The following is a 25582-nucleotide window of genomic DNA, read 5'->3' on the forward strand; positions in this document are numbered from 1 at the left end:
TTTTCTCCCTAAATAATAAAAACCACCATTTACAAACTGCATTTTGTGTTTACTTGTGTTATATTTGACTCATGGTTAAATGTGTTTGATGATCAGAAACATTTTGTGTGACAAACATGCAAAAGAATAAGAAATCAGGAAGGGGGCAAATAGTTTTTCACACCACTGTATATTAACAAAAACATCAAAAACTCCAGTACGCTCTGTAAGGATTGCTGCAACGTTAACAAAAGGCTTCATTTGCAAATTTATGTAAGATTTTGAGGTCAACTTTTTTACAGATGGTGTAATGTTAGCTTCCAGAATTTGCTGGTGTTTATTTGAATCCATTCTTCCCACTACCAATCACGCTTCCTGTGCTACTGGCTGCAATACAAGCCCAAAGTATGATTGATCCACCTCCATGCTTAATAGTTGGAGAGGTGTTCTTTTTTGGCACTGCTTTTTCTCCAAACATACCTTTGCACATTATGGCCAAAAAGTTCTATTTTGACTTCCATCACTCCACTGGACTTGTTTCCAGAATGAATCAGGCTTGTTTAGATGTTAATTTGCAAACTTCAGGTGCTGCATTTTGTGGCTAGGATGCAGGAGATCTTTTCCTTTGTCAACTCTACCATGAATGTCATATTTGTTCAGGTGTCGCTGTTAAATCTTCCTGAAGGTCTTTTGCAATCAGATAGGGGTTTTTAGCTGCATTTCTAGTAGTCCAACAAGCAGTTCTTTCAGAATGTTTTCTTGGTCTTCCAGACCTCAGCTTGACCTCTGCCATTCCTGTTAACTGCCATTTCTTAGTATCATTACAAACTGAGGATACCGCCACCTGCAAATGCTTTGCTATCTTCTTGTAGCCTTCTCCTGATTTGTGAGAGTCAATTATTTTATTTTTCAGAGTGCTCAGCAGCTGCTTAGAGGAGCTCATGGCTGCTAATTGTTGATATAAGGTTTGAGGAGTCAGAGAATTTATACAGCTTTGCAATTTGCATCACCTGGGGTTTCCTAACAATGACTATGAACAAGCCATAGTCCTAACAAGCTAATTAAGGTCTGAGACTTTGGTAAATGTTATCTGAGACCTCATATATCTCTGGGTGCCCAAACGTTTGCATGGTCATTTCTTATTTTCAGTGTACAATTGTACATAACAAAAACAATACACTAATCTTGCCTAAAATGCTGAAAAGAAACGTGTCATTTTTAACTTCATGCCTTTTGGTGATCGGTTCCTCTCTTCTGACTATTCACAGTAACAGATATTTTAATCAAGGGTGCCCAATCTTTTTAATGCTACTGTAATTTATACTATAACACACAAATATTTTTGACTATTATTTTTAGTCTAACAATTTATCTTCTGCATAATGATAGATAATAACAGCATTACAAAGTGATATGTCTTAGTACTTTTTATGTGGTAGTACACTTGATTTAACCTTTCTTTCTATATTTAACATAATTGACATAAAGTAATATTTGCATATTACATATTACTTACAAATGCATTGTTTAATCCCTTACAAGCTGAAAAAACGTTTCTATTTCATATGTAACAGTTTCGTGGAAGTTGTGTTTTGATGATTGAAAATGGGCAGTATAGTATCTTTAATTACTATGACTTTCTTCAGTAGTTGAACTGAAGGAAAATCATATATACTTTTTCTGTTTCTTAGTTAAATTTCTTCAATTTCATATCCCTATTAATTACTATTTGCCAAATATCTATAGTGAAATTTGTTATTTCTTCAAATGAAACAGTTTGTGCTGTATTGTCAGAAGAGTATGCATGTAAAGGCTAGAAAAATAAGTCAAAACATGAAATCATAAATTTTAATATCGATATTGAGAGACAATGGACACTATTTCTGTTGTGAATGCTTCTGAAGGGATAACAGTCTTCCCTAATAACATTTTTCTGTCAGCATAAATGCTAATTTCTTGCAGATTGGAAAGGAATTTCCTTAATGTGCATGGTCATACTCATTTTCTTCAGTGGGCTTCAGTAGTATCCTCAGTTTGTATGTATGTATGTATGTAAGTGCCCATGCTAATTTACTGCTCAAGCTCACACAAATGAGAAGCTTTCCAATAAACTAAGGATGTATGGTTTTCACAGTTGTTCTCAAGAATGGTTTTTACCAATATTCTTATTTGCTATTTAAAATTTTAACATATTTGAGCACATTTGTAATCATCCATCCTTTCATTTTAGAAAATTGGGAAAGATAAAATGTCCATATATTTTTGATTAAAATAAAGAGAATATAAAAAGAAATATTTGCTTAAGTGTTCATCTCAAAAAATCACATTGAAAAGTGAATCTCAAATGATCTTTTATCTACAAGGTACTTACAATGAATTATAAGATAGTTTAAGCGTGGCTACTCAGAGGGTGTTAGGAATGACACAATGATGTAATGTTGCAGTTACTTTAAAGAGAGTTGGAAAGAGTATTTACATCTTGATTTGCTGATTGAAATGTTATTTGAAATCTTAAGTATTAACAATATGCCTCTATTATATAAATGTCATGTAAATATTATCTTTATTCTAGATTGACAATATAATTTATGTCAGGCTCTCCAGTAAATAAATTTCAAATATACACTTTGCTTTTCTGCAGATCAGATTAAAGGTTTCCATCATCCATAATAGAGTTAGTATTGATTTTTTTCATTGAAGCTCGTTTAATCCTGAGTAATTTGGGCATTGATCCAGTATTCTTGTAGATATCTTTGCAACTGTTACAATACTTTAGCTATAGATAGACCATTTTTTTTAATCTTGAGTGTTCTATAGTTATTACAGTGAATATTTTTATTCGAATTATGAGTTCTGTATATGATACTTCATTAAAGAGGTTCTGTAGTAATAACCAATATTACTTTTTCAGAAAATTATCCATAGGTATATTTTATTGCGGGGTTTAATTAATAATAATTGACTTATGAAGTCTTTTTATCTATCTGTCTGTCAGTAACGATTTAAAAGCAATAAATAAGAAACAAAATGCTTTCAGCTTTGCATATAATATTGAGAACCTCATGAAAAAGTAGAAGGACAAGAAAGTATTTAGCCCCCTAAGCACTGTTTATAATGCAGCAACTGTCAATGTTTGTTTCATGGGAAATGTGGAAGTGTCTAAGCCTTGTGCTGAAATAGCCTACAATAACACAATGGGTATGTCTATCATACAGATCAGGTACTGACATTCTAGCCTCTCATTTACAAGCAACAGAAAAAATATAAGAAAAGTGTACAAAGAAACACACCTCTGCTGTCCCGATTGTGATGTCGGACTGTGCGTTGGGGACTGTTTCAAAACATGTCACACAAAGTACATGTACTAAATCTGCATCAGTACAGCAGTGGACACTAGAAATACCTCTTCTGCTGTATTTATGTTGATGTTTTAATATTTACATGTTTTTATTACACATAGTAACATTTTTTTGTCAAAAAATGTAAAATTATTGGTTTATTTTTCCGGGGATAAACATAATGCTAATGAGATTAATAGATATTAGATCCTTGTGTATGCATTCAAGCTAGTAAACCAAAATAGCACATTTGTTTTTCTCATATAAAGCATTGACTGTTATACATTGAAATGTATAGTCTACCTAACCATAAGAGAACTGTTAGTATTATGACTCCATATATAACTGAGAGAATATGGAAAGAAACACTATCTATTGAAAAAAGAATTGGTCTCAAATTCAGACTAAGCTATGTACATCAATGTTCTTCATTGCTTAATTATTAGGTATAATTCTTTGAAATCAATGCATTATTAGGGACACCCAGTGTATACAATATGCATTTGTCTATTTTTTGTTTTCATAAAGGGAAATGAGTACTCTTCTTGATCTCTAAGCATAGTACTCTCAATGCTGCTCTCTTTCTGGTTTTTAAGTACTGTACATGAATATTTGTGGCATTTAAATTACTAACTGATCTTGCTGACACAATTCAGTGAATATTAAACATACCAGATAGATAGGAATTACTATAAAGCAAGAAGAATTCAAAAACTGCTGTTGGTATAAAGGAGCCCCAGTAGCATTTCTTATCACACTTCTGCTGAATAATTTGTTGGATATTACTCAATATTAGTGTGTCAGAGAGAGGATGTGTGGTATGGTTCATAATGGCACTCAGTTTTGTTTTAACTCTCACCTTTGCTATTTGCCTCCAGGGAGTCCTATAACTGAGCTTGCCCTTTTAATTAGTCTGTTGATTCAGTTGGCCTCACTTGAAGTGATGTTACCAGCCCAGCACACCACTACTTAGAAAGTCACACTGGTCATCACAGAGTTATAGAAGATGTGGAGGATATCAATCCCACATGAAAGGAACACAGTATCCTAAAGAAAAAGGGCTTGCTCTGCCCTTTCTTATATAGTCCCTCTGTGTTCCGAGACCAGTTTAACCTGTCATTAATGTATACTCCCAGATACTTGTAGGAGTGGACCACCTCTACCTCCACTCCTTGACTGGACATAGAGACTCTTTGGTGCAGTGAAAGTCAATAAACAATTCATTGCTTTTGCTGATATTAAGATGCAAACAATTCTCTTTGCACCAAGAAACAAAGTTCTCCACCTGACTCCTATACATACAGTCAGTTCCATAAATATTTGGACAATGACACAATTTTCATAATCTTGGCTTTGTACACCACCAAAATGGATTTGAAATTAAGCAGTCATCATGTGATTGAAGTGTAGATTGTCAGCTTTAATTTCAGGGGTTTACTAAAATACATTATGAGCCATTTAGGAATGACAGAAATTTTTATACATGGTCCCCCTATTTTCTGGGCCTCAAATGTATTTGGACATTTGACTGACAAGCTGTTCCTTAGTCAGATGGGAACAGTTCCCACATTATTTCATTAAGCAAGTAAAAGGTGTGTAAATTTGCATTTGGAAGCTGTCACTGTGAACTTTCAGTATGAGGTCCAAAGAGCTGTCCATGCCTTTGCTGTAGTGAGATGATATATTATAAAGAACTCTGGCATTACTTTCCACTTACTGGATCCTTTTAATCCAATTTTTAGAGTTGCTATGAAGTTATAATTCAGATTTTTAACATGGATATATTTGTTTAAATATGAATATACAAGAAATATTTTGTTGTTGATGTTTGCAATAACTATTGTATTACATTAGAGGATGGTGGATTTCTTTTCTGCAATACAGTCTGTTTTCTTGTACGCCTAGCTTTAGACCTTTTGAAAAATGCAAAGTGTATAGCAGATAAAATAATGACAGGCACATGAGCAGAACTAAAGGGCACAGAGAGGTGAAAAAATAAAATTGCAGGTTAAACCCTCTTCATACTAAAATGTTGTTTCATATTCGTTATCATTATGTGTTGGCGTCCTGTCACTTGTATTCTGGCTATTACTATTTATTTGTTTAAAATAGCTCTTAATCTGTTTTATTTGAAAAAATACCAACCTGAACTTGAAATTTCCTCAACAAGCCTGCAAGCCAATTATATCAAACGTTTTTTTAATTGCATCTTATATTATCAAAATATGTAAATTACACATTATATCAAAAGCTTTTTATATAATTTCCTGTTTAAAAATGCTACAAGCATGTATAGCTTATGTACAGTGCATCCGGAAAGTATTCACAGCGCAACACATTTTGTTATGATACAGCCTTATTCCAAAATGGATTCAATTCATTTTTTTCCTCAGAATTCTACACACAACACCCCATAATGACAATGTGAATAAAGTTTACTTGAGGTTTTTGCAAATTTATTAAAAATAAAAAAACTGAGAAAGCACATCCATCCATCCATCCATTTTCCAACCCGCTGAATCCGAACACAGGGTCACGAGGGTCTGCTGGAGCCAATCCCAGCCAACACAGGGCACAAGGCAGGAAACAATCCTGGGCAGGGTGCCAACCCACCGCAGGACACACAGAAACACACCCACACACCAAGCACACACTAGGGCCAATTTAGAATCGCCAATCCACCTAACCTGCATGTCTTTGGACTGTGGGAGGAAACCGGAGCGCCCGGAGGAAACCCACGCAGACACGGGGAGAACATGCAAACTCCACGCTAGGAGGACCCGGGAAGCGAACCCAGGTCCCCAGGTCTCCCAACTGCGAGGCAGCAGCGCTACCCACTGCGCCACCGTGCCGCCCGAGAAAGCACATGTACATAAGTATTCACAGCCTTTGCAGTGAAGCTCGAAATTGAGCTCAGGTGCATGCTGTTTCCCCTGATCATCCTTGAGATATTTCTGCAGCTTAATTGGAGTCCACCTGTGGTAAATTCAGTTGACTGGACATGATTTGGAAAGGCACACATCTGTCTATATAAGGTCCCAGAGTTGACAGTTCATGTCAGAGCACAAACCAAGCATGAAGTCAAAGGAATTGTCTGTAGACCTCCGAGACAGGATTGTGTCGAGGCACAAATCTGGGGAAGGTTACAGAATAATTTCTGCATCTTTGAAGGTCCCAATGAGCACAGTGGCCTCCATCATCCGTAAGTGGAAGAAGTTCAAAACCACCAGGACTCTTCCTAGAGCTGGCCGGCCATCTAAACTGAGCGATCGGGGGAGAAGGGCCTTAGTCAGGGAGGTGACCATGAACCTGATGGTCACTCTGTCAGAGCTCCAGAAGTCCTCTGTGGAGAGAAGAGAACCTTCCATAAGGACAACCATCTCTGCAGCAATCCACCAATCAGGCCTGTATGGTAGAGTGGCCAGACGGAAGCCACTCCTTAGTAAAAGGCACATGGCAGCCTGCCTGGAGTTTGCCAAAAGGCACCTGAAGGTCTCTCAGACCATGAGAAAGAAAATTCTCTGGTCCGATGAGACAAAGATTGAACTCTTTGGTGTGAATGCCAGGCGTCACGTTTGGAGGAAACCTGGCACCATACCTACAGTGAAGCATGGTGGTGGCAGCATCATGCTGTGGGGATGTTTTTCAGCGGCAGGAACTGGGAGACTAGTCAGGATAAAGGGAAAGATGACTGCAGCAATGTACAGAGACATCCTGGATGAAAACCTGCTCCAGAGCGCTCTTGACCTCAGACGTCATCTTTCAGCAGGACAACGACCCTAAGCACACAGCCAAGATATCAAAGGAGTGGCTTCAGGACAACTCTGTGAATGTCCTTGAGTGGCCCAGCCAGAGCCCAGACTTGAATCCGATTGAACATCTCTGGAGAGATCTTAAAATGGCTGTGCACCGACGCTTCCCATCCAACCTGATGGAGCTTGAGAGGTGCTGCAAAGAGGAATGGGCAAAACTGGCCAAGGATAGGTGTGCCAAGCTTGTGGCATCATATTCAAAAAGACTTGAAGCTGTAATTGCTGCCAAATGTGCATCAACAAAGTATTGAGCAAAGGCTGTGAATACTTATGTACATGTGATTTCTCAGTTTTTTTATTTTTAATAAATTTGCAAAAACCTCAAGTAAACGTTTTCATGTTGTCATTATGGGGTGTTGTGTGCAGAATTCTGAGGAAAAAAATGAATTGAATCCATTTTGGAATATGTATCTCTAGGCCTTTTGTACAGTTCTGACCATATTAAAGTGACATGGTAATTTTTGCAAGTACTATGTGTCCACTTCAGATCACATTAAAAAGTATTAATAACTTTTTCACAATTTTCTGATAGTTATTCTTGATTTGGTCAGTGAATAATAATTTATTGCTCCTGAAATGTTAATATGGTGAAAGCAACATGCTGTCATGAAATGTTAATAAGGTCATGGCGGACTACATACCTTTAAATGTTAATGAGTTAACATAATGCTCTTCACAGAGGGCTGACAGTTGTGCTCCTTACTACACGGTATCCGGCACTGTATTGATATATAAAAGGAATTCTCTCAAGCAACATTTCTGTCTTGACCTTTTCCTGGAGAAAGAGATGTATGGTAGGGCAATGTATTAAATATTTACAGGTATAATTATTTTTCCACACATTTTTATAGATTTTAAATCATTAAACATGTCTTATATGCCACTGTCCTATTTTTAAATTTAGTCCATATTTATCTTTTATTGGAAGTTCATGTAGACAATGTTTCAGCCCCTGTGTTATTGTATTTTATTTTTTTTTCTGTCATTGACAGCAACTGGGTGCAAGATCTTAACCCCAGGCTGCTAGATTTGTGAGGCAGTTAACCAAACTGCTACTCTGTTGCATACACTTTATTCAGGTATTGAAATTTAAAAAAAATCAAAATACAGGTGTACTATTAATTTTATATATTTATATTTATACAGAAAAGTATTTATAAAGTAAAGTGTTAATGTTTTATGTACAAAACAGTGAATGGTTCTAGGTCATAGTTTTTTGAAAGTTAAAATTTTTTTAACATTCCATCACTTACATTTTTTTGCCAGATATCATTGACACCTATAGAGCTGCATGAATCAAATTTGACAGTTATGCCACACATGACACAGTTCACATTTGTTTATTTATTTCTTGAAGGTAGACTCTTGATTTTCTCATCATACAGGCTACTCTAAATTGATGCGTAAAGTTTGAAATGAAGAAATTAATCAATGTTGCTGAGTGAAAAACTCTCTTCATTGCAGAAATCAAAGGTGGTTATGGCAGAGTTGGCAGTTTATACACCAGCTTTACTTTGAGTTCTGTATCTTTTTCAAATGTTTAAAGAAAACTTTTTTGGTCAGTTAGTGAGTATTCCAGTTTGCCCACTACAGAGTTAGAATATAGGATTCCGTTATCTTTCAGTGTATCATTAAGCATTAAATGCTCGAATTTCTGCAATCATTTATTTAATTTGTGTAGAACTTTCATAGAATTGATTTTTGATGCATCAATGGCTGTTTTTATCAGCAATCACGCTGAAGAATGGTGCTATTCAGTAATTATAAAACTTCTTAAATTCCATAAATATAATTTGTTAGAAGTTCTGGTTCTAAACAAAGTAACTGTTCATATGGATGAATATTTAACTAGTAATTAAGTAGTATGGCACTACTCACACATTGGGAGTACTGTGCTTAGATGTTGAAAATTAAATCATAACTTGTGTTTTCAATTTATATAGCAAGAGGTAAATTGAATGAATAAATGGTTCATTTTATGTTCGGTTGAATGGGTCACAGTGACAGACAAAGTAATTTATTTATAACACAAAAATTATACAGCATGGATATATGTATGAATATGCAGACATACAGTGGTGTGAAAAACTATTTGCCCCCTTCCTGATTTCGTATTCTTTTGCGTGTTTGTCACACAAAATGTTTCTGATCATCAAACACATTTAACCATTAGTCAAATATAACACAAGTAAACACAAAATGCAGTTTTTAAATGATGGTTTTTATTATTTAGGGAGAAAAAAAATCCAAACCTACATGGCCCTGTGTGAAAAAGTAATTGCCCCCTTTTTAAAAAATAACCTAACTGTGGTGTATCACTCCTGAGTTCAATTTCCATAGCCACCCCCAGGCCTGATTACTGCCACACCTGTTTCAATCAAGAAATCACTTAAATAGGAGCTGCCTGACACAGAGAAGTAGACCAAAAGCACCTCAAAAGCTAGACATCATGCCAAGATCCAAAGAAATTCAGGAACAAATGAGAACAGAAGTAATTGAGATCTATCAGTCTGGTAAAGGTTATAAAGCTATTTCTAAAGCTTTGGGACTCCAGCGAACCACAGAGCCATTATCCACAAATGGCAAAAACATGGAACAGTGGTGAACCTTCCCAGGAGTGGCCGGCCGACCAAAATTACCCCAAGAGCGCAGAGACGACTCATCCGAGAGGTCACAAAAGACCCCAGGACAACGTCTAAAGAACTGCAGGCCTCACTTGCCTCAATTAAGGTCAGTGTTCACGACTCCACCATAAGAAAGAGACTGGGCAAAAACGGCCTGCATGGCAGATTTCCAAGACGCAAACCACTGTTAAGCAAAAAGAACATTAGGGCTCGTCTCAATTTTGCTAAGAAACATCTCAATGATTGCCAAGACTTTTGGGAAAATACCTTGTGGACTGATGAGTCAAAAGTTGAACTTTTTGGAAGGCAAATGTCCCGTTACATCTGGCGTAAAAGGAACACAGCATTTCAGAAAAAGAACATCATACCAACAGTAAAATATGGTGGTGGTAGTAGTGTGATGGTCTGGGGTTGTTTTGCTGCTTCAGGACCTGGAAGGCTTGCTGTGATAGATGGAACCATGAATTCTACTGTCTACCAAAAAATCCTGAAGGAGAATGTCCGGCCATCTGTTCGTCAACTCAAGCTGAAGCGATCTTGGGTGCTGCAACAGGACAATGACCCAAAACACACCAGCAAATTCACCTCTGAATGGCTGAAGAAAAACAAAATGAAGACTTTGGAGTGGCCTAGTGAAAGTCCTGACCTGAATCCAATTGAGATGCTATGGCATGACCTTAAAAAGGCGGTTCATGCTAGAAAACCCTCAAATAAAGCTGAATTACAACAATTTTGCAAAGATGAGTGGGCCAAAATTCCTCCAGAGCGCTGTAAAAGACTCATTGCAAGTTATCGCAAACGCTTGATTGCAGTTATTGCTGCTAAGGGTGGCCCAACCAGTTATTAGGTTCAGGGGGCAATTACTTTTTCACACAGGGCCATGTAGGTTTGGATTTTTTTTTCTCCCTAAATAATAAAAACCACCATTTACAAACTGCATTTTGTGTTTACTTGTGTTATATTTGACTAATGGTTAAATGTGTTTGATGATCAGAAACATTTTGTGTGACAAACATGCAAAAGAATAAGAAATCAGGAAGGGGGCAAATAGTTTTTCACACCACTGTAGCACAGTAAACAGTACAACACAAAGCACAAATCTAAGATGACTTGATTTCTGTCCCTCTCCTGTTGAGAGGACACAATTATATAAATTATATTTAACCAAAGAATTTGTCAAGGAAATTATAGGCACTGATGCATGCTCCATACTGCGGTGACCAGCCCAAAATTCAAACACAATCTCCTAAAATGTTGAAGAAATAGCCCTATCGACCACACCACCTTGCCTTACACACCTTCAGCTTTTTAAGAGTTATTTAAATCATGCACAAATGAAATGGGGTACTATCTATCTATCTATCTATCTATCTATCTATCTATCTATCTATCTATCTATCTATCTATCTATCTATATACATATATAACCTGCAATATCAGTTAGGGATGTTAACATCCAGAAAATTTGGTAATCATTTTATATAAAGAATCGGAAGCATGTACACGTTTACATGGAAATCTGAACTTATCAATGTCAAATTACAGCAACTGAAAATAGATTTAATGCTCCAGTAGGAACTCAGAGAAAAAAACCGCCCTGCACCAGCGTATGGATGTGGCTGGAAGTTGAATATGCAGCTCATCTGCATATAACACTATCAGGGCTTAAAATGGTTAAAGCAGTATGTGCTCACTGACATCAACAGCTGTTATAATTGATGATAAACATTTCTTATTGTACTTGCCATACTGTATTCTGAATCCGAGAAAGTTCTTTTTTTTCTTAGTTTGAACATCCATACTACACACGCCAGTGTCTCAGTTTCATAATTTCTCTCTACTTCCTTTGCTTGCTGCTTGACTATGTAATCTCACTGCTACTTCATTGCCTGTGTTACAAAAGGTGCAACTGCCAGTGAGGGAGCAATTGCTGGATTAATAACTTTTGATCTGATCGTGTCTTTGGAGTACACAAAATGGGGAGGACCAGCAAGGAGGGGTTTCAAAATGTATTTTACCAATGTCTGTAAGAGCTCACTTTGTTGTTACATGTGATTTGATCTGCAGTTTTACAAGGAGGCTATGTTGAGATGTTGTTATCTTTATAAAGTAGACTGTGATTTGGGATAATAGTAGGAGGGGGTGGGGCTTATATACAGCTTTTGTTTTTTTAATGTTCCTGTCTAGTTTCCTGTAATTGGTTAAATGTTTGAACATTTTTTTACTCATATTCCTAATTACAATACTCTGTAGTGTTGTACATTTTTAAAAAATTGGAACATTATACCAAAATAGTTCAGTATATTAATAAATAAAAAATAATTACCTATGTAGAACTTATTTCCAAAATCAACACATGTCTAATGCTCTTCATTCTGGAAACACTATCTATCAGTTGTGATTCAGGTATGTACTTGGGGGTGTTATATGAACAATTAGTAATATCAATCAATAGATAGTATAGCAACTGGCAAAGTATATAACCCCACAAATATGGCAATGCTATTCTAGAAAATAATCCACATTGACAGCTTGCTTCCCAAACCAAATGCAATCACAGTGTATGGCAATTGAATCAGTATGGCATAAGGTACACTTATGGAGACACTAGTATGAGATAGAAAAAAATTGACAAAGATTCACCAGGGCAGTCTATCTTAACCCAGCATCTCCGTATTACTGTATTATTCAAAGCAATCTAATCAAAATGGAAAGATAAATATTGCAAGCAGTTTACTTCTTATGTATTGATTCTGGGTTAAATATTCTTCCATTTTCAGTCTTGCTTAGTTAATTTCAGGGTCAGCTCAGATGTGTGAGCAAACTGTAGGAAACATGGAAAAATTGGGATATTGTGTAAAGTCCATATAAACTAGCTATGAAGCAGCAGAACTAACCAATTTGTTACTCTGCAGCACTGTATTGAATATAAGTATTTTCACTTTCAGTGTTAAACATTTTGTATTGCTCATCCATGTTTTGTAAATAATTTGGGTGGGGGTTAATCCTGTAGACAAACACATAAAAAAGTAATTACATTTTAGCCCATTTTCATTCACAATAATGTGAAAATAAAATACTTAATTTCTGAATTTCTTTCTTAATCAAATGTCTCTTAAATTGTTGAATATTGTAATCAGTGTGAATTTTTATACATAGAGTTCAGAGATTTAATTCCAAATGCAAGGTGTTCCATCTTGGTTTTGCAAGAGTATAACTGTTATTTTTTATCAAGCCATTTACTTGTCTCTCTATTATAAAAAAAATCCTGGGAGAAAAAGACTAGGGAGATGAGACGTGATCTTCACGTGAAGATCACGGAAGACACTTAACACTAGAATTTCCAGAGTCTACGAAAAAACTCGTAGATCCGGCCCACCTTAAAATCGTTCTCACCTCTCCGCCAGCGTCTTTTGTCTTCTAAATGTGCTGATTAAGACGAGCAGCAAGCAGCCGGCTATTCCATCCCCCACCGTCGCAGAACGTTCACTAAGTTTTCCCAGCTCATGCCTTTTTTGATTATCTGGGAGTGACTGAACAGCTGGAGTTTTTGAGTGGAAATAATAGATCGTTATTTGGAACACACGCATTTCATATGTGTTCGTTTCTACAGTAATCTGTGTAAACACATTTTTAAAACAGAAATGTTTTTCATATTTTAGTAGTAAATGACAAAATGTAGGCATAAACTATATAATGTATGAAGCCTGAAGTCCAAAGATCAAGTAAACACTTTCACAAAAGGTTCAAGGAAGAGATAACAGCTTCAGTGGCATAGCGGTAAGATTTGCTGACTTGTAATCAAGAGTCCCCGGTTCGATCCCCACTCACTCCTATTTTTGCCGTTTTCAGTAGTGAGCTGCTCTTTTTGTTAATATTATACAGTACACACATACATTTGGTTTGCATCTGTAACACACGGTGTACATTTATAGGACTTGTAAAAGTTAATGTTTTTTTAACTTTTATTCTCTCTAAATCACTATCACGATACATACTACCACCCCCCCACCCAGGGATCTGATGCTGTTATTTTTTATTTGAAACGGAATAACTGGAGATGTGAGTGGTGTTTTGAGACAGTGGACCTGGACATTCTCTCATCTGGAGGGATTAAAGCTGACACACAAATGCTGCCGAATCTGCCTTCTTCGTATCTCACCATCACTTGATTTTTTTTTATTCAGTTTTATTGAGTGTTCCTGCTCATGCTGAATTAGTGTGCACCTTATGGTGTATGATGTCAAAAAAAAAAAACACGTAGGTATATGTGATATTTGGAATTGTTCGTTTTATGACCTGTATAGTACATTTCGGAAAACTTTGTGGCACGGATGCAACATTATTCATATTATTCATATTCATTTGTATAACATCTTGCGGTTTGTAATCAGTGACTGCGTGTTTTTTTCCCCTGATCTTGCCAGTCCCCACATGTTGCTGTATGCTGTTTCTTTTGTACTCCAGAACATGCAGGGGATAGAATAGTCAGCGCTATATGCAATCATCAGATTCAAATGTTAACTGTTCACACACACACAAGGATCGTCTTTCCTACATTTACAACATGTGTACCTGTTACAATGTACATGCTTCTCTCTATGCTGTGGTTTCTATTACACACCTGAAAGAAAGAGACAATATATGTGAAAACATCATCGCACTAATGCAATATTATTTGAAAACGAACAACGTCGGATCGGGTGTGGATTTATGCTGGCGCTATAACTGAAAGAAAAAAAAGATCAACATGTGCGTTGATCCTGTAGCACTGAATAAGCTCACACGCTCTAACAGTGAGTTTAGAGCATGGCATTAATAAGCAAAATTGTAATTGGATATATACAAATACATGACAAAAATGGTAAAGGCGTTCATTTTACTTTTTCAACCTTTTTGACTTTTTGTCAGTTGGCATCCATCTGTACATAGATATAAATTGAAAGTTATTTGAAAACTCAATAATATAAAAGAGATCTAGAAAAGACAAAAACATAAGGTATAGGAGGTAAGGATTTTGTTCCTTCATGTATAAATAAGAATAATGTTCATGGATGTGTAATCATTGTTCATATTTCTCAAGGGGAATGTTTTTCTGTTTTTATTTCTAAAAATACATATTAGAATCTTCTGAAAAAATCTTTGAAAAAACGTCTACTTAAATAGTTCTTTTTAAATAATTAAGAACTGATGTCACTTCTTTGTGCTTGTATTTATTTTGTATTTATTCTCTGTGCAGAGGTCCTGAAAGAGTACATCAGTCCAGATGCAAGGTGCTTGGAGCTGTTTGCACGCAACCTTCAGCCTGGTTGGACAAGTTGGGGAAATGAAGTTCTTAAATTCCAGCATATTAGCTATTTTAATACGATATAGCAGTTTTACTTTATTGTACCACAAATTATTATTATATTTTGAACCTCTGTGCCTAAAATTCTGAAATGTAAATACAGTATTGTATTTTATCACACATTCGTCAAATAGGTTTGGTTTCCATTATTCATTGAAGTTGTGTACAGCAAAAGAAAGTTGCATTGACTTTGTATTTTTGTTTGTTTCTTTTACCTCAAAATGCTTTGTTTATACATTCTTTATACTGTATATATTTCTGTTTTTACAAGGATCTAATGTAAGTTTCTACTTAATTTATCATGCTTGGAATTTTTTTTTATTTTTCTTATTTTTTTTTTTTTACTGTAGATATTATTTAACAAGAAATACTTTTACAACTCAGCAAATGCAGCTAAACCTATTATAAATTAAATGGTGACTCATAAATATTCTTTAAATTTAAATGATTTTAGAAAATTAAATGTTTTTATGCACTTTGACTTGTGTTGAATATTGCCAGGGGTCACAATGAAATAACTGAAATGAAATGAAATATTATACAGTGTAACACCTAATAGATACATATACTGTATATATGGTTAACAATTTATTTCGAAGCTTGCAATCTTATGTAGCAATAAAAAGTTGACTAAATAAAATTACAGATATTAAAAATAGTTATTAGTGTATACTATGCTATATGATATTAAAAATATAATGCCTTGTGAGAACTGCACATATAAACCAACATCTCTTTTAAAAAAAAAAAAAAACTTTACAGTTCTGCAGATTTTTTTTCTATTGCCATTCTCAGTATGAGTTCCTTATTACTTAACGTATATACTGTGTAGTTGTATATTTTGATCTATCTTGAAATAATTTAAAAACTATTGTAAATGATACAATTATTCTGACATTTCTTTGTGCCTTTTCTAATGGAAAGGCAAAAATTATGAAAAGCCTAATTAAAAGCAAGTTTTGTTGATTCATAGATATTTAGTAGTACTGTTGTTATCAGCTGTAGCTTACACAGTCATATTTATTAATGTAAAAACGCATGATTTTTACCAACACAAAAATAAAACTTGATTAAAAATAATGTTTTGACTAAGGTTTACCTCAGCTACAGTATGTCTTAAGTGTGGCTGGATTCTGGAAAAATGTTTTTGTTAAAAAAAAAGACAAACACTTGGACTATAATTAAAAATTCTCCCACTGTGTGGTTCTAAACTACAGTATTTAAGGATTTTCCTTCATAACTGTCTGCCGACATGAACATGTCAGCATATATCCAAACATATCCTATGTTTTACTTCTGTAGTTCTGCATATATACAAAAAAAATTCATGCATTTTTATCATTGTAAAAATCTTCAGCGTGTTTGGCAGCATCACTAAACAGAGATAGTAACAGTCACAGTAAGATTTGAGCCCATCCTTATTAAAGAATAGAAATATTTCAAAATAAACAAAAAACAATTTGCCATAAATTAACAAGAATCAGGTAGACATGTAAGATTTTCCCTAAAGACTAGTTGAATTTGCTACAATTTATGTGGGTCTATATCCATGGCTGAATTGATTTCCCATCTATGTTTAACTAGTAGGAACTTAAGATAGCTGCATCGGTGCAATGCCAGTGGTCAAATGCTCAGTGAGTAGTATGGTAGGCAGAGCAATTGACTTCTAATTGTTTAGTGTACTTGTTGGAATATTTACAAAACAAACATACTTCTTGAAAGTTTAGTTTTGTTATGACACAAAAATGATTCAACACTGCTCCATTTTTACAGCGCTCTGCTAATTTAAACCTCTTTGTTGTACAAGTTAAATCTTTGGTGGGATGGAGTCTGAAATACCTTCAGGATCTCCCTATCATGCATTTGAATAGACTGCAACATTTGTTTCATTGTATGTAATATAATCTGATTGACTTTTCCATCTCACATACAGTTCACAGTTTCCATGACAACAAAAGCAGCTTGCATTGCTAGTCAATAATAAATAAGGCATGCTGCCCATTCAAGCCTAGAACCACTTGACAGAATGGCTTTAGACTGTCCCCTTTTGCTTTTTTATCTTGAAAGAGGAACATTGTTGGAGCTTCCCAATCATGCTTGTATATTGGAAGGAAATGAACAAATCATTCTTCATGAACAGGTAAACAAGAAAATCTCTCTGTTTCGTTGCTCTTACATAAACTTAAGCAATACTACATCTGTTTATGTATACTATTTTTTACTGAGTTCATGTTCATAGCGCACACACAAATCCAAATCCACAATGCATTAACAATACAAAAATATTTCTTTTTTCAAAACCAACTCATTGTGGATGATGAAAACTGAAAAAACAAGTATACTATTTCTGAATTTGCAATGCTAGAGAGCAAAACACCTTCAGAAACTGATTTTTGCCCAGGAGTGGACCCATTAAACACCAAAGATAGCCTTTGACGTTGAAGAAAATGTTGAAAACATTAAAATCATAATGGAGGATCGAATTGTGATGGTGTGTGACATAGCTGACACCACAGGGAATAGCAATGAGTCAGTTGAATACATTCTTCACTAACGAGTTAAGATGAACTAGGCCTTGTTCATGTTGGCTATCCAATATGAAGGATCAATGAATCCAATAGTCTAAGGGGAAATTCAAGCTAATGAATTTAATAAGCATCTCAAAGTTGAGAATGAAACTTGGATATATCACTTTGTCCCAGAGTTCAAACAACAGTCAAAACAATGGAGGCATGGCCATTCTCCAACATGAAAGAAATTTTGTGTCTAAGCCAGTGCAGGTAAGATCAAATAAACAGTTTTTTTTTTATGATGTTGAGGGCATAATCCATATTGAATACATGCCTCCAAAGGCTTGCATAACTGATAACTATTATGATGGGTTTCTTTGGTTTTTACTAGCAGTGGGTTAGGAAAATTTAAGATGAAAGCTGTTGACTATTCCCCTTCTGCATCACAACAACGTTTTTCCTCAAACTACACGGCCTAACTTATGGCTGCATTGCTAAACTATGTATTTGAAAAGACGGTACACCCTTCCTATTCTCCAGATCTGGGGCCACATGTATAAATGGTGTGTATGCACAAAAATGTTGCATACTCCCGTTTCCATGCTCAAATCACGATGTATAAAACCTAAACTTGGTGTAAAGCTACGCACATTTTCACGCTAGCTCAAACCCTGGCATACGCAAGTTCTCTACTCGGTTTTGCAAACTGGCGGCACCGAGCATCAAAGCAGTGCTTTTGTTCCAGTGTGGTTTCCCTTTCTTTTTTAGATCCACATCTAAATGTGGCTTTATCATATACACTGAAATTAACCGCATATTGTTTATTAATTTAAGGCATCTGATTGTGATTAACCTGTAACAATACAATGGTCCACGGAATGGCCAAACTATTCCAAATACCATAGCTGCTTTAGTGTTGTTACTCTCACTGCACCACCTTCTTCTTCTTCTTTCAGCTGCTCCCGTTAGGGGTTGCCACAGCGGATAATCTTTTTCCATATTACTCTCACTGCATCACTCAGAGTATTTATATCACTGTATCTGAGTGTGGAATCACAGCTCTACAGCAGTTGATCGGAAAGAGAATTATCAATATACAGCATCTAGCACACGCTGCCTCAGCCATGCTGCCTATTTGAACTGCTCTCGTAAGACAAACGCTTTAGAGCCTTTCCTGTACTGACCTCGCGGTTCAGAAACAGTTTCATCCCAAGAACTATAAACGCAATCAATCAGTTCATCAAGTGCTCCTTGTAGAACTGGTTGTACCTATAAGTACAATTACCTCACTGTAAACTTGCGCCACTTTATAAAACGCCTATTTACATATGATGAAGATATCATTCTGAAGATGAAATGCAGATAAATATGTTTATTACATTATACAGATAAAATGTTAACATCATTTAAATCTATATATATATAAAATTATTTTCACGTTTGAAATGGAAATTACGTATGACCACGCGATATGGAAATTACGTATGACCACAGAACATATTATAATACAGGAACTAATCACTTCGTTTGTGGACGCTATTTTTATATCATCTTTACAAATTGTTACTATTTGTGTGAGAGTTATTTTACTGATGTTGAAAAGAAGTAAACACAAACACGCCGATCTATCCCATAGAATTGCACCCCGCGTCATCCTCTCCTAGCCCTCCGAGAGGGGCAAGGATTTTCGGCGGAAAACTTTTTTATTTTTAAGGGGAATGGCAGATCAAGGAGGAGAGAGAAAAAAGGAAAGATAAGGCTGAAGGCAACGCAGCGACTATCCATGCTCAAAGAATTATTCAGAAACTTACTTCACCCAGGGACGTCTGCTATTTATGGGTGGCCACCCCGAAGAAATAATCAAGTGACGAATCCCGGAGAAGAGGCCAGGTACTGGTGATCTCCATGTGCTCCCGTCTGGTGAGTCGGATCCCTGAGTTTGCATTCTTCGTGATAGTCCGCGGAGAAGCCGTTTCGCCAAAGGACTGTTGTGTTTCCTCCTGCCATACAGGAGGAACTGAACTGCAGGGTTTCTTGTTTTCTTATATTGTGGACTAAGTTAAATCTTTCTTTTGCGTTTTCAAAGAATAGTTTTTTTTTATTATTTACTTTTTTTTTATTGTCTGTGTCAAACCGGGGGTTAGGATTTGGGCGCTGGGGAGGGTGTCTGGGGAAGGGGTTCACTAATGAGTGCTCAGGCACCGGGCAAGTAAATGTAAACAGCAAATGTTAATATATTTATCAGTCCCACTTCCTGTTGCGTTTTATTTTTTGCCAAGTATTTAAGGGGGCATAGGGGCATGAGGGGACGAGGACCAAATATGGTAATGCTATTGTAACCTTCAAACATCGTCCACTCCCCTGATCGGGTTGTGAAGTGTAGGAATCGCGTTCCTGTATTTTGCGGTTGCTACAAAGTAATGTTTCACACACATAGAGCACATAGAAGAACACATACAATACAAAGCATTTAACGTGCTACTTTAGTTACGATGGGATTTGAGAAACTAGTAAATTAAACGATTTTAAGATGAAGTTTATGATGTTCTACTTTAATGACAAAATAAACTACGTGATTAAAGTGGAAATTTCGAGATTAAAGTTGACATCGAGCTTTTTTCCCCACTGTGTCCCTATTTTTTTTTCTTTTCTCTGTACCCTAATAAGCTTCCATATGACACTTAGACGGTGGGCTACGACTCACCTTTTCATGGCGACTTTGATATCTAACAACTTCTTCTTTATTTTGGGCACTTTGCGACTTTGTGAACTTGAGCTTTTGAGATTCTCCAACACTCTATGTCATTCGATCAACTTCTTTTTGTTGTTTATACCACTGTTTAAACCAAGAAATAGTACGTTTTTCCTTGCCTCCACTTGGTATTCGCTGAAATTCTTCTATTTCCCCCCTTGCTTTTGTCATTGCCTTTTCATAGAATGCTGAGCTTAAGGGTGTAACAAGAATGAGAAGAAGACATCACAAAGGTTTGGGGCAGCCACCCGTATATTATGCTTGGCTGCAATTGCTCTTTTTTAAGTACACGAAGTGAATCGTTCGGAGTCCAAAACAGAACTGCCTGTACTGAGGCAAGATGGCAGTTTTAAAGGCCCAGAAGGGAAATGACTTCTTCGTTGCAGGAAGTGGGAGTGGTATCCTGGTGTTCGGAAGTGACGTCATCCTTGGGGCCGTCCAGAGGTGGGATTTCCCGGGACAGGTCTGCAAGGGACTGAGAGAGATAGTCAGTACACTCCGCCGCCCCCTGGCCTGGCATAGAAATACAAGTGTCTAGGCCCTTCAGCTGCTTCCCATGCGCACGTGTGTGACAAGGGCTATTTATATTGATTTGCATATTCAAAGATGCATAATTCTGGGAGTAGTTGGGGAGTGGCAGCAGGCGCGTGCACGTGCCTTGCTTTTCACGCTGACCGGGATTTATGTAGCGGAAGAAAGTGGAAGTCGGTGTACGCATAGATTCATGCATCTGGATTTTTTTGTGCATACGAACATTTCCGCTTTTGTCTGTGCACAATGTTTTAGTGTGAATTCTACGCATGGCATTATGCATCAGGCCCCTGGCCTTGTGTGACTACCAAATGTTCTCCATACTGGAAAGCCATAGTACATACCTCCAGGGACTATGCCAACAATGAAAATGTCAAGTAGACTACAGAACAGTGGTTGCACAAGCATGACAAAACATTAGGCTTTTGATGACTCCTTAATGTCAAACGTGCAATAAAAATATAAGCAATTCTGTGAATTAATCTGTTTTACTAGTAAATGATGATGCAGTGTACATGCGTGCTTTTATTGGTAACTCCTCAGGAAGGGATAGTTCGACTAATTCTATAGGTCTAAAGTATGGTTGTTTATGATTGGTTTTGAATTGGAGAACATTCTGTACTACAATGCCCCTTTGGTTTGTGTTTTGTGGTAAGAATATTATACAGCTGGTCACCTTGTCTTTACCTCTCTCTCTCACCAAGAGCTGACTATAGAGGCAAGATGCACTGCTACTTAGGCTATAAGGGTATGGTTTGCCAACAGTCACATAATATTAATTGCTTCCATAATATTTTTGGGCATATTATCAATAATACCTAATTAAACGTGTAATTTAATTCCTGTCTGTTTCTTTACTGTGTCTAATTGCCTGAGATTACAGATGTAGAAGGGAAGCGGGGAGGAAGGGCTAAAGTACGTGATCACAGAGTGGCAAGTGTATGGGATTTTAGACTTTTTATTAAGAGTTAAAAAGAATAAAAGAGTTATAAAGAGTATAAGCTGAGAAAATAAGGTCAACGTAAGACCCTACACGATAAAACATCAATCAATCAGTTTGTCTTAATTATTATTAGACTGAGCTGATTTAACTAGAGGGCGGCACGGTGGCGCAGTGGGTAGCTACTGCCTCACAGTTAGGAGACCTGGGTTCGCTTCCCGGGTCCTTGCTGCTTTGAGTTTGCATGTTCTCCCTGTGTCTGCGTGGGTTTCCTCTGGGTACTCCGGTTTTCTCCCACAGTCCAAAGACATGCAGGTTAGGTGCATTGGCGATTCTAAATTGTCCCTAGTGTGTGCTTGGTGTGTGGGTGTGTGTGTGTGAGTGTGTGTGTGTGTGCCCTGCGGTGCGCTGGCACCCTGCCCAGGGTTTGTTTCCTGCCTTGCGCCCTGTGTTCTCTGGGATTGGCTCCAGCAGACCCCCGTGACCCTGTAGTTAGGATATAGTGGGTTGGATAATGGATGGAAGGATGGATGATTTAACTAGAGTGCATTTTTTTACCCAGTACCACTTGATGTTAAATATATGAAACAGATTAAAAAGGTATTAGTTGCTCATCCAGGTGTCCTTTATGAAATATTTAAGCTTGATCAAAAATTTACAATAACAGAATACATCAGGAAATGGTGAAATACTTATTCAAAGCATTGTAAGTCCCACAATATACAAAGCTGTAAGCCTAAGAGTTTGATAAAGGAAGAATAGCACTAAGTTTTTTTTAGGGGAAAACCTGTATGAAAACATGGCCACCGGTACTGACCTTACAAACCTGTTGCATTAATAATGTCAGATGTTGTGACCTCAGTGACCACACCCCTAGCAGCCAGGAGCCATGCATTGGGAATGGGATTTGCAAAATGGTATCATAAATGCAAAACATTCTTAATAAAGTGCAAAAATAAATAAGATATTTGGAACCTTCATAGTCCAAAACTACCTCTAATAGATATGTACATTGGAAAAAGCTCTAAAAATTAGAAATGAAATGGAGTCACGATGCACACCAAATTCGTTTTTTATACATTATGTAATTGTTCTGGTTGTGGTAAGTAACCTTCCATAAAGAGAAGCAGCCATGCTGTTAGATGTTGACCTTGTCTCTTTTGCCTTGTTCTAAATTCATAACACAATGGTTTTTCAAATGAGTTGTTAAAGAAAACACAAATAAGCTAATGAAGAGTTGTTTCCCAGGTAAGAACAATGTTTAATAGTCAGTCTAACTGAATAACATCCTCAGGACAGCACTGGTCTTCTGATCACTGGGTCACCAGATAACAGAATAAGTGTCCATGTACAGCTTTCCTGAGGTCACCGGTTGTCTTTTGAATCAGTTACTTCCTGAAAATGGTGAGAAGTCAAGCAAAATGACACCTTTTATTGGCTTCTCGGCTACAATCATAATGGCTAACACGGTACAACACCCTAGTACTACTTCATGAAAGTGGAAAGGGAAAGAGTATGTGACTTGATGTGTAACTGCAAACAGTACCCCCAGTGCCCCCTTTAAATCAATCCCTGTAAAAACAATGAAATAATTACACATTGGGTAAAATACAAATTAATGTTGATAAAAATTTTATATCTGTCAGCCTTTCTCTATGAATATGCAGCTATTGAGATACTGGCATTTACTCATGTCTTTGATTTTTGTTCAGTCATACATTTTTCCATTCATGTTATCAACTTGCCCATGTTCATGCACAGTTCTGATTTATATTATGGCCATCTACATTATTATATCAATAATATATTGGATTGTACACTTTACTACACTTTTCCACGTAATATCAGTAACCTCCTGGTGACTTAGTATACACACTCTACTTGTTTGTTTTACTGCTTGTAAAGTACTGAAAGTATTCAGAAACTGAATTTTTTAAACATAACAATGCATAATAAATAATGAACAAGCAGACTTTTGGAAATGTACAGCCTGATTCTGGACTTTACAAATTCATCATCTTCTGACCTTTTCAGCAGTGATTATTTCTTAAGACAACACTGAATCATCTTGAACCTACCAAACTGAGCAGCTGCATAGCATGATTACCCAGACCAGTGTCCAGATTCTCCAGACTTAGTCATCTCGTTGATTCCTCACTTTATAAATATAGTTAATATAGCATTTCTCACTGATTGTATCAATTACATTTATCATTACATCTTACATTTATCATTATCAGCCCTTAATCTAGGGTTTATCTGTAAAATGTATCACAACAATTAAAACTTTGCAGACAGGCAGTTTTAAGCATTGAGGAAAAACATTTTTTTCATGTAAGCTTATAAAAAACATTTCCAAAACATTGAGGACTCTCAGACTCTGCAATGATGTACATACTTATCAACCAATGTTCAAGATGCTCATCAGGATTAGTATTTGAATTTAGCCTGAAAACACAGTCCCCTAACATAGTGTGCTTTTGTAAGTGCTCCTTATGAGGCTGCTCATAGTGCTTTTTTATTACCTGTGGAAATTATTCTGATTGGCTATTACTGAGTCTGTTCTCCTTTTTCAATCTTTTTTAGATTTCCAAAGTGGTGTTTTGCACTGCTGAAATTATTAACATTTTTATATACCATAATGTGTTGTGGAGTTCCTGGGAAGGCTTGGTTGGCAGCTCAACAACTTACTTTCTCAGAAATCCGTGTAGTCTACCATTTTTCTTCTTTCTCTACTCTTCTTCAGTATTTTCCTTACACAATTAATATTTATGAGTTTTAAGAAGGTAATTAACAAGAAACTATTGACATATGCTGAAATGATCATTAAGGAATATGAACAGGACCTTACATCTTCTTGATGTTCTGGTCTTGAAGTGTGGAGGTAGTCTAGAGATGCCAAAGAGTAATAATGGTAATAAATTACAATTTAACAGGAATCGCTGGCTTTGACAGAGGACAATATTCAGGCTCCTTACATTACATTTGGCCCCAGCTGTTTTGCTACTGGAAAGAACAGGCAAAGAAATTTTTGAATGAAAGATCGGAGATGAAACATTGTTGTAAAAACCAGGCCATGTTCGAAACCAAAATATCAATATATCATGTCGTCCACTCCCAAAAACACTAAGCCAAAATTCAGTCTTGGAAAAAAACACACAGAGAATCATTAACCAGAAAAACAACTAAAGAAAAATAGCACTGAAGAGACTTATTGAATCCTATCTGCAATCTCAGACAACCAGGAAGTGCATGACACTGACTATACTGACCTTATACCTATGACCTTGTGATGTGATGAGCTTCAAATTTCCAGTTGACCCAGCCTAACATGAGCAGAACAACCATCAATAAAATTTTATAAAAATAGCTCTACCCACAGATAAACAAAATGGTGTTGTTGTAGAAAACGAAAATTTTTTAATATTGCAAAAACCAATCTATGTAGAATTTAGTCTGATTTATATGTGTGGTTTTTATCAATTTTACAGTTTTGGCACATGAAAAATCTATTTCTATTTAGGAAGTGACTGTATGAAGACTATATGAATAGGGCAGTGATTACATACTGCCTTAGGCCTTGGTGTTGATAGTTAGCATTCAATCATGTAGGCTCTAACAGTTGGATCTTACAACTCTTTTCTTGCATTTGACTTTCATTTTCGTTTTGCCCTCTCTTTACTGGTTGCTCAGTATTGTTTGGCTTCCACTGTATTCTGCCCCTTGCTTGTCCTGACTTTTGCTATTGC

At 36.3% G+C, this 25582-nt stretch overlaps 1 protein-coding gene across 1 annotated transcript in view; it reads left to right on the forward strand.

Annotated features, from left to right (window-relative positions):
- The window catches only part of mettl4 (methyltransferase 4, N6-adenosine), a 57219-nt gene extending 41388 nt beyond the window's left edge, over nucleotides 1-15831 (forward strand). The window contains exon 8 of the mRNA XM_028803765.2: nucleotides 14993-15831. Within this exon, the coding sequence (XP_028659598.1) occupies nucleotides 14993-15126 (134 nt within the window). The 3' untranslated portion in view covers nucleotides 15127-15831. The remainder of the gene's footprint in view (nucleotides 1-14992) is intronic.
- The last annotated feature ends 9751 nt before the right edge of the window (nucleotides 15832-25582 follow it).

The sequence above is a fragment of the Erpetoichthys calabaricus genome, chromosome 6 (genome assembly GCF_900747795.2).
Source record: "Erpetoichthys calabaricus chromosome 6, fErpCal1.3, whole genome shotgun sequence".
Taxonomy (NCBI): domain Eukaryota; kingdom Metazoa; phylum Chordata; class Cladistia; order Polypteriformes; family Polypteridae; genus Erpetoichthys; species Erpetoichthys calabaricus.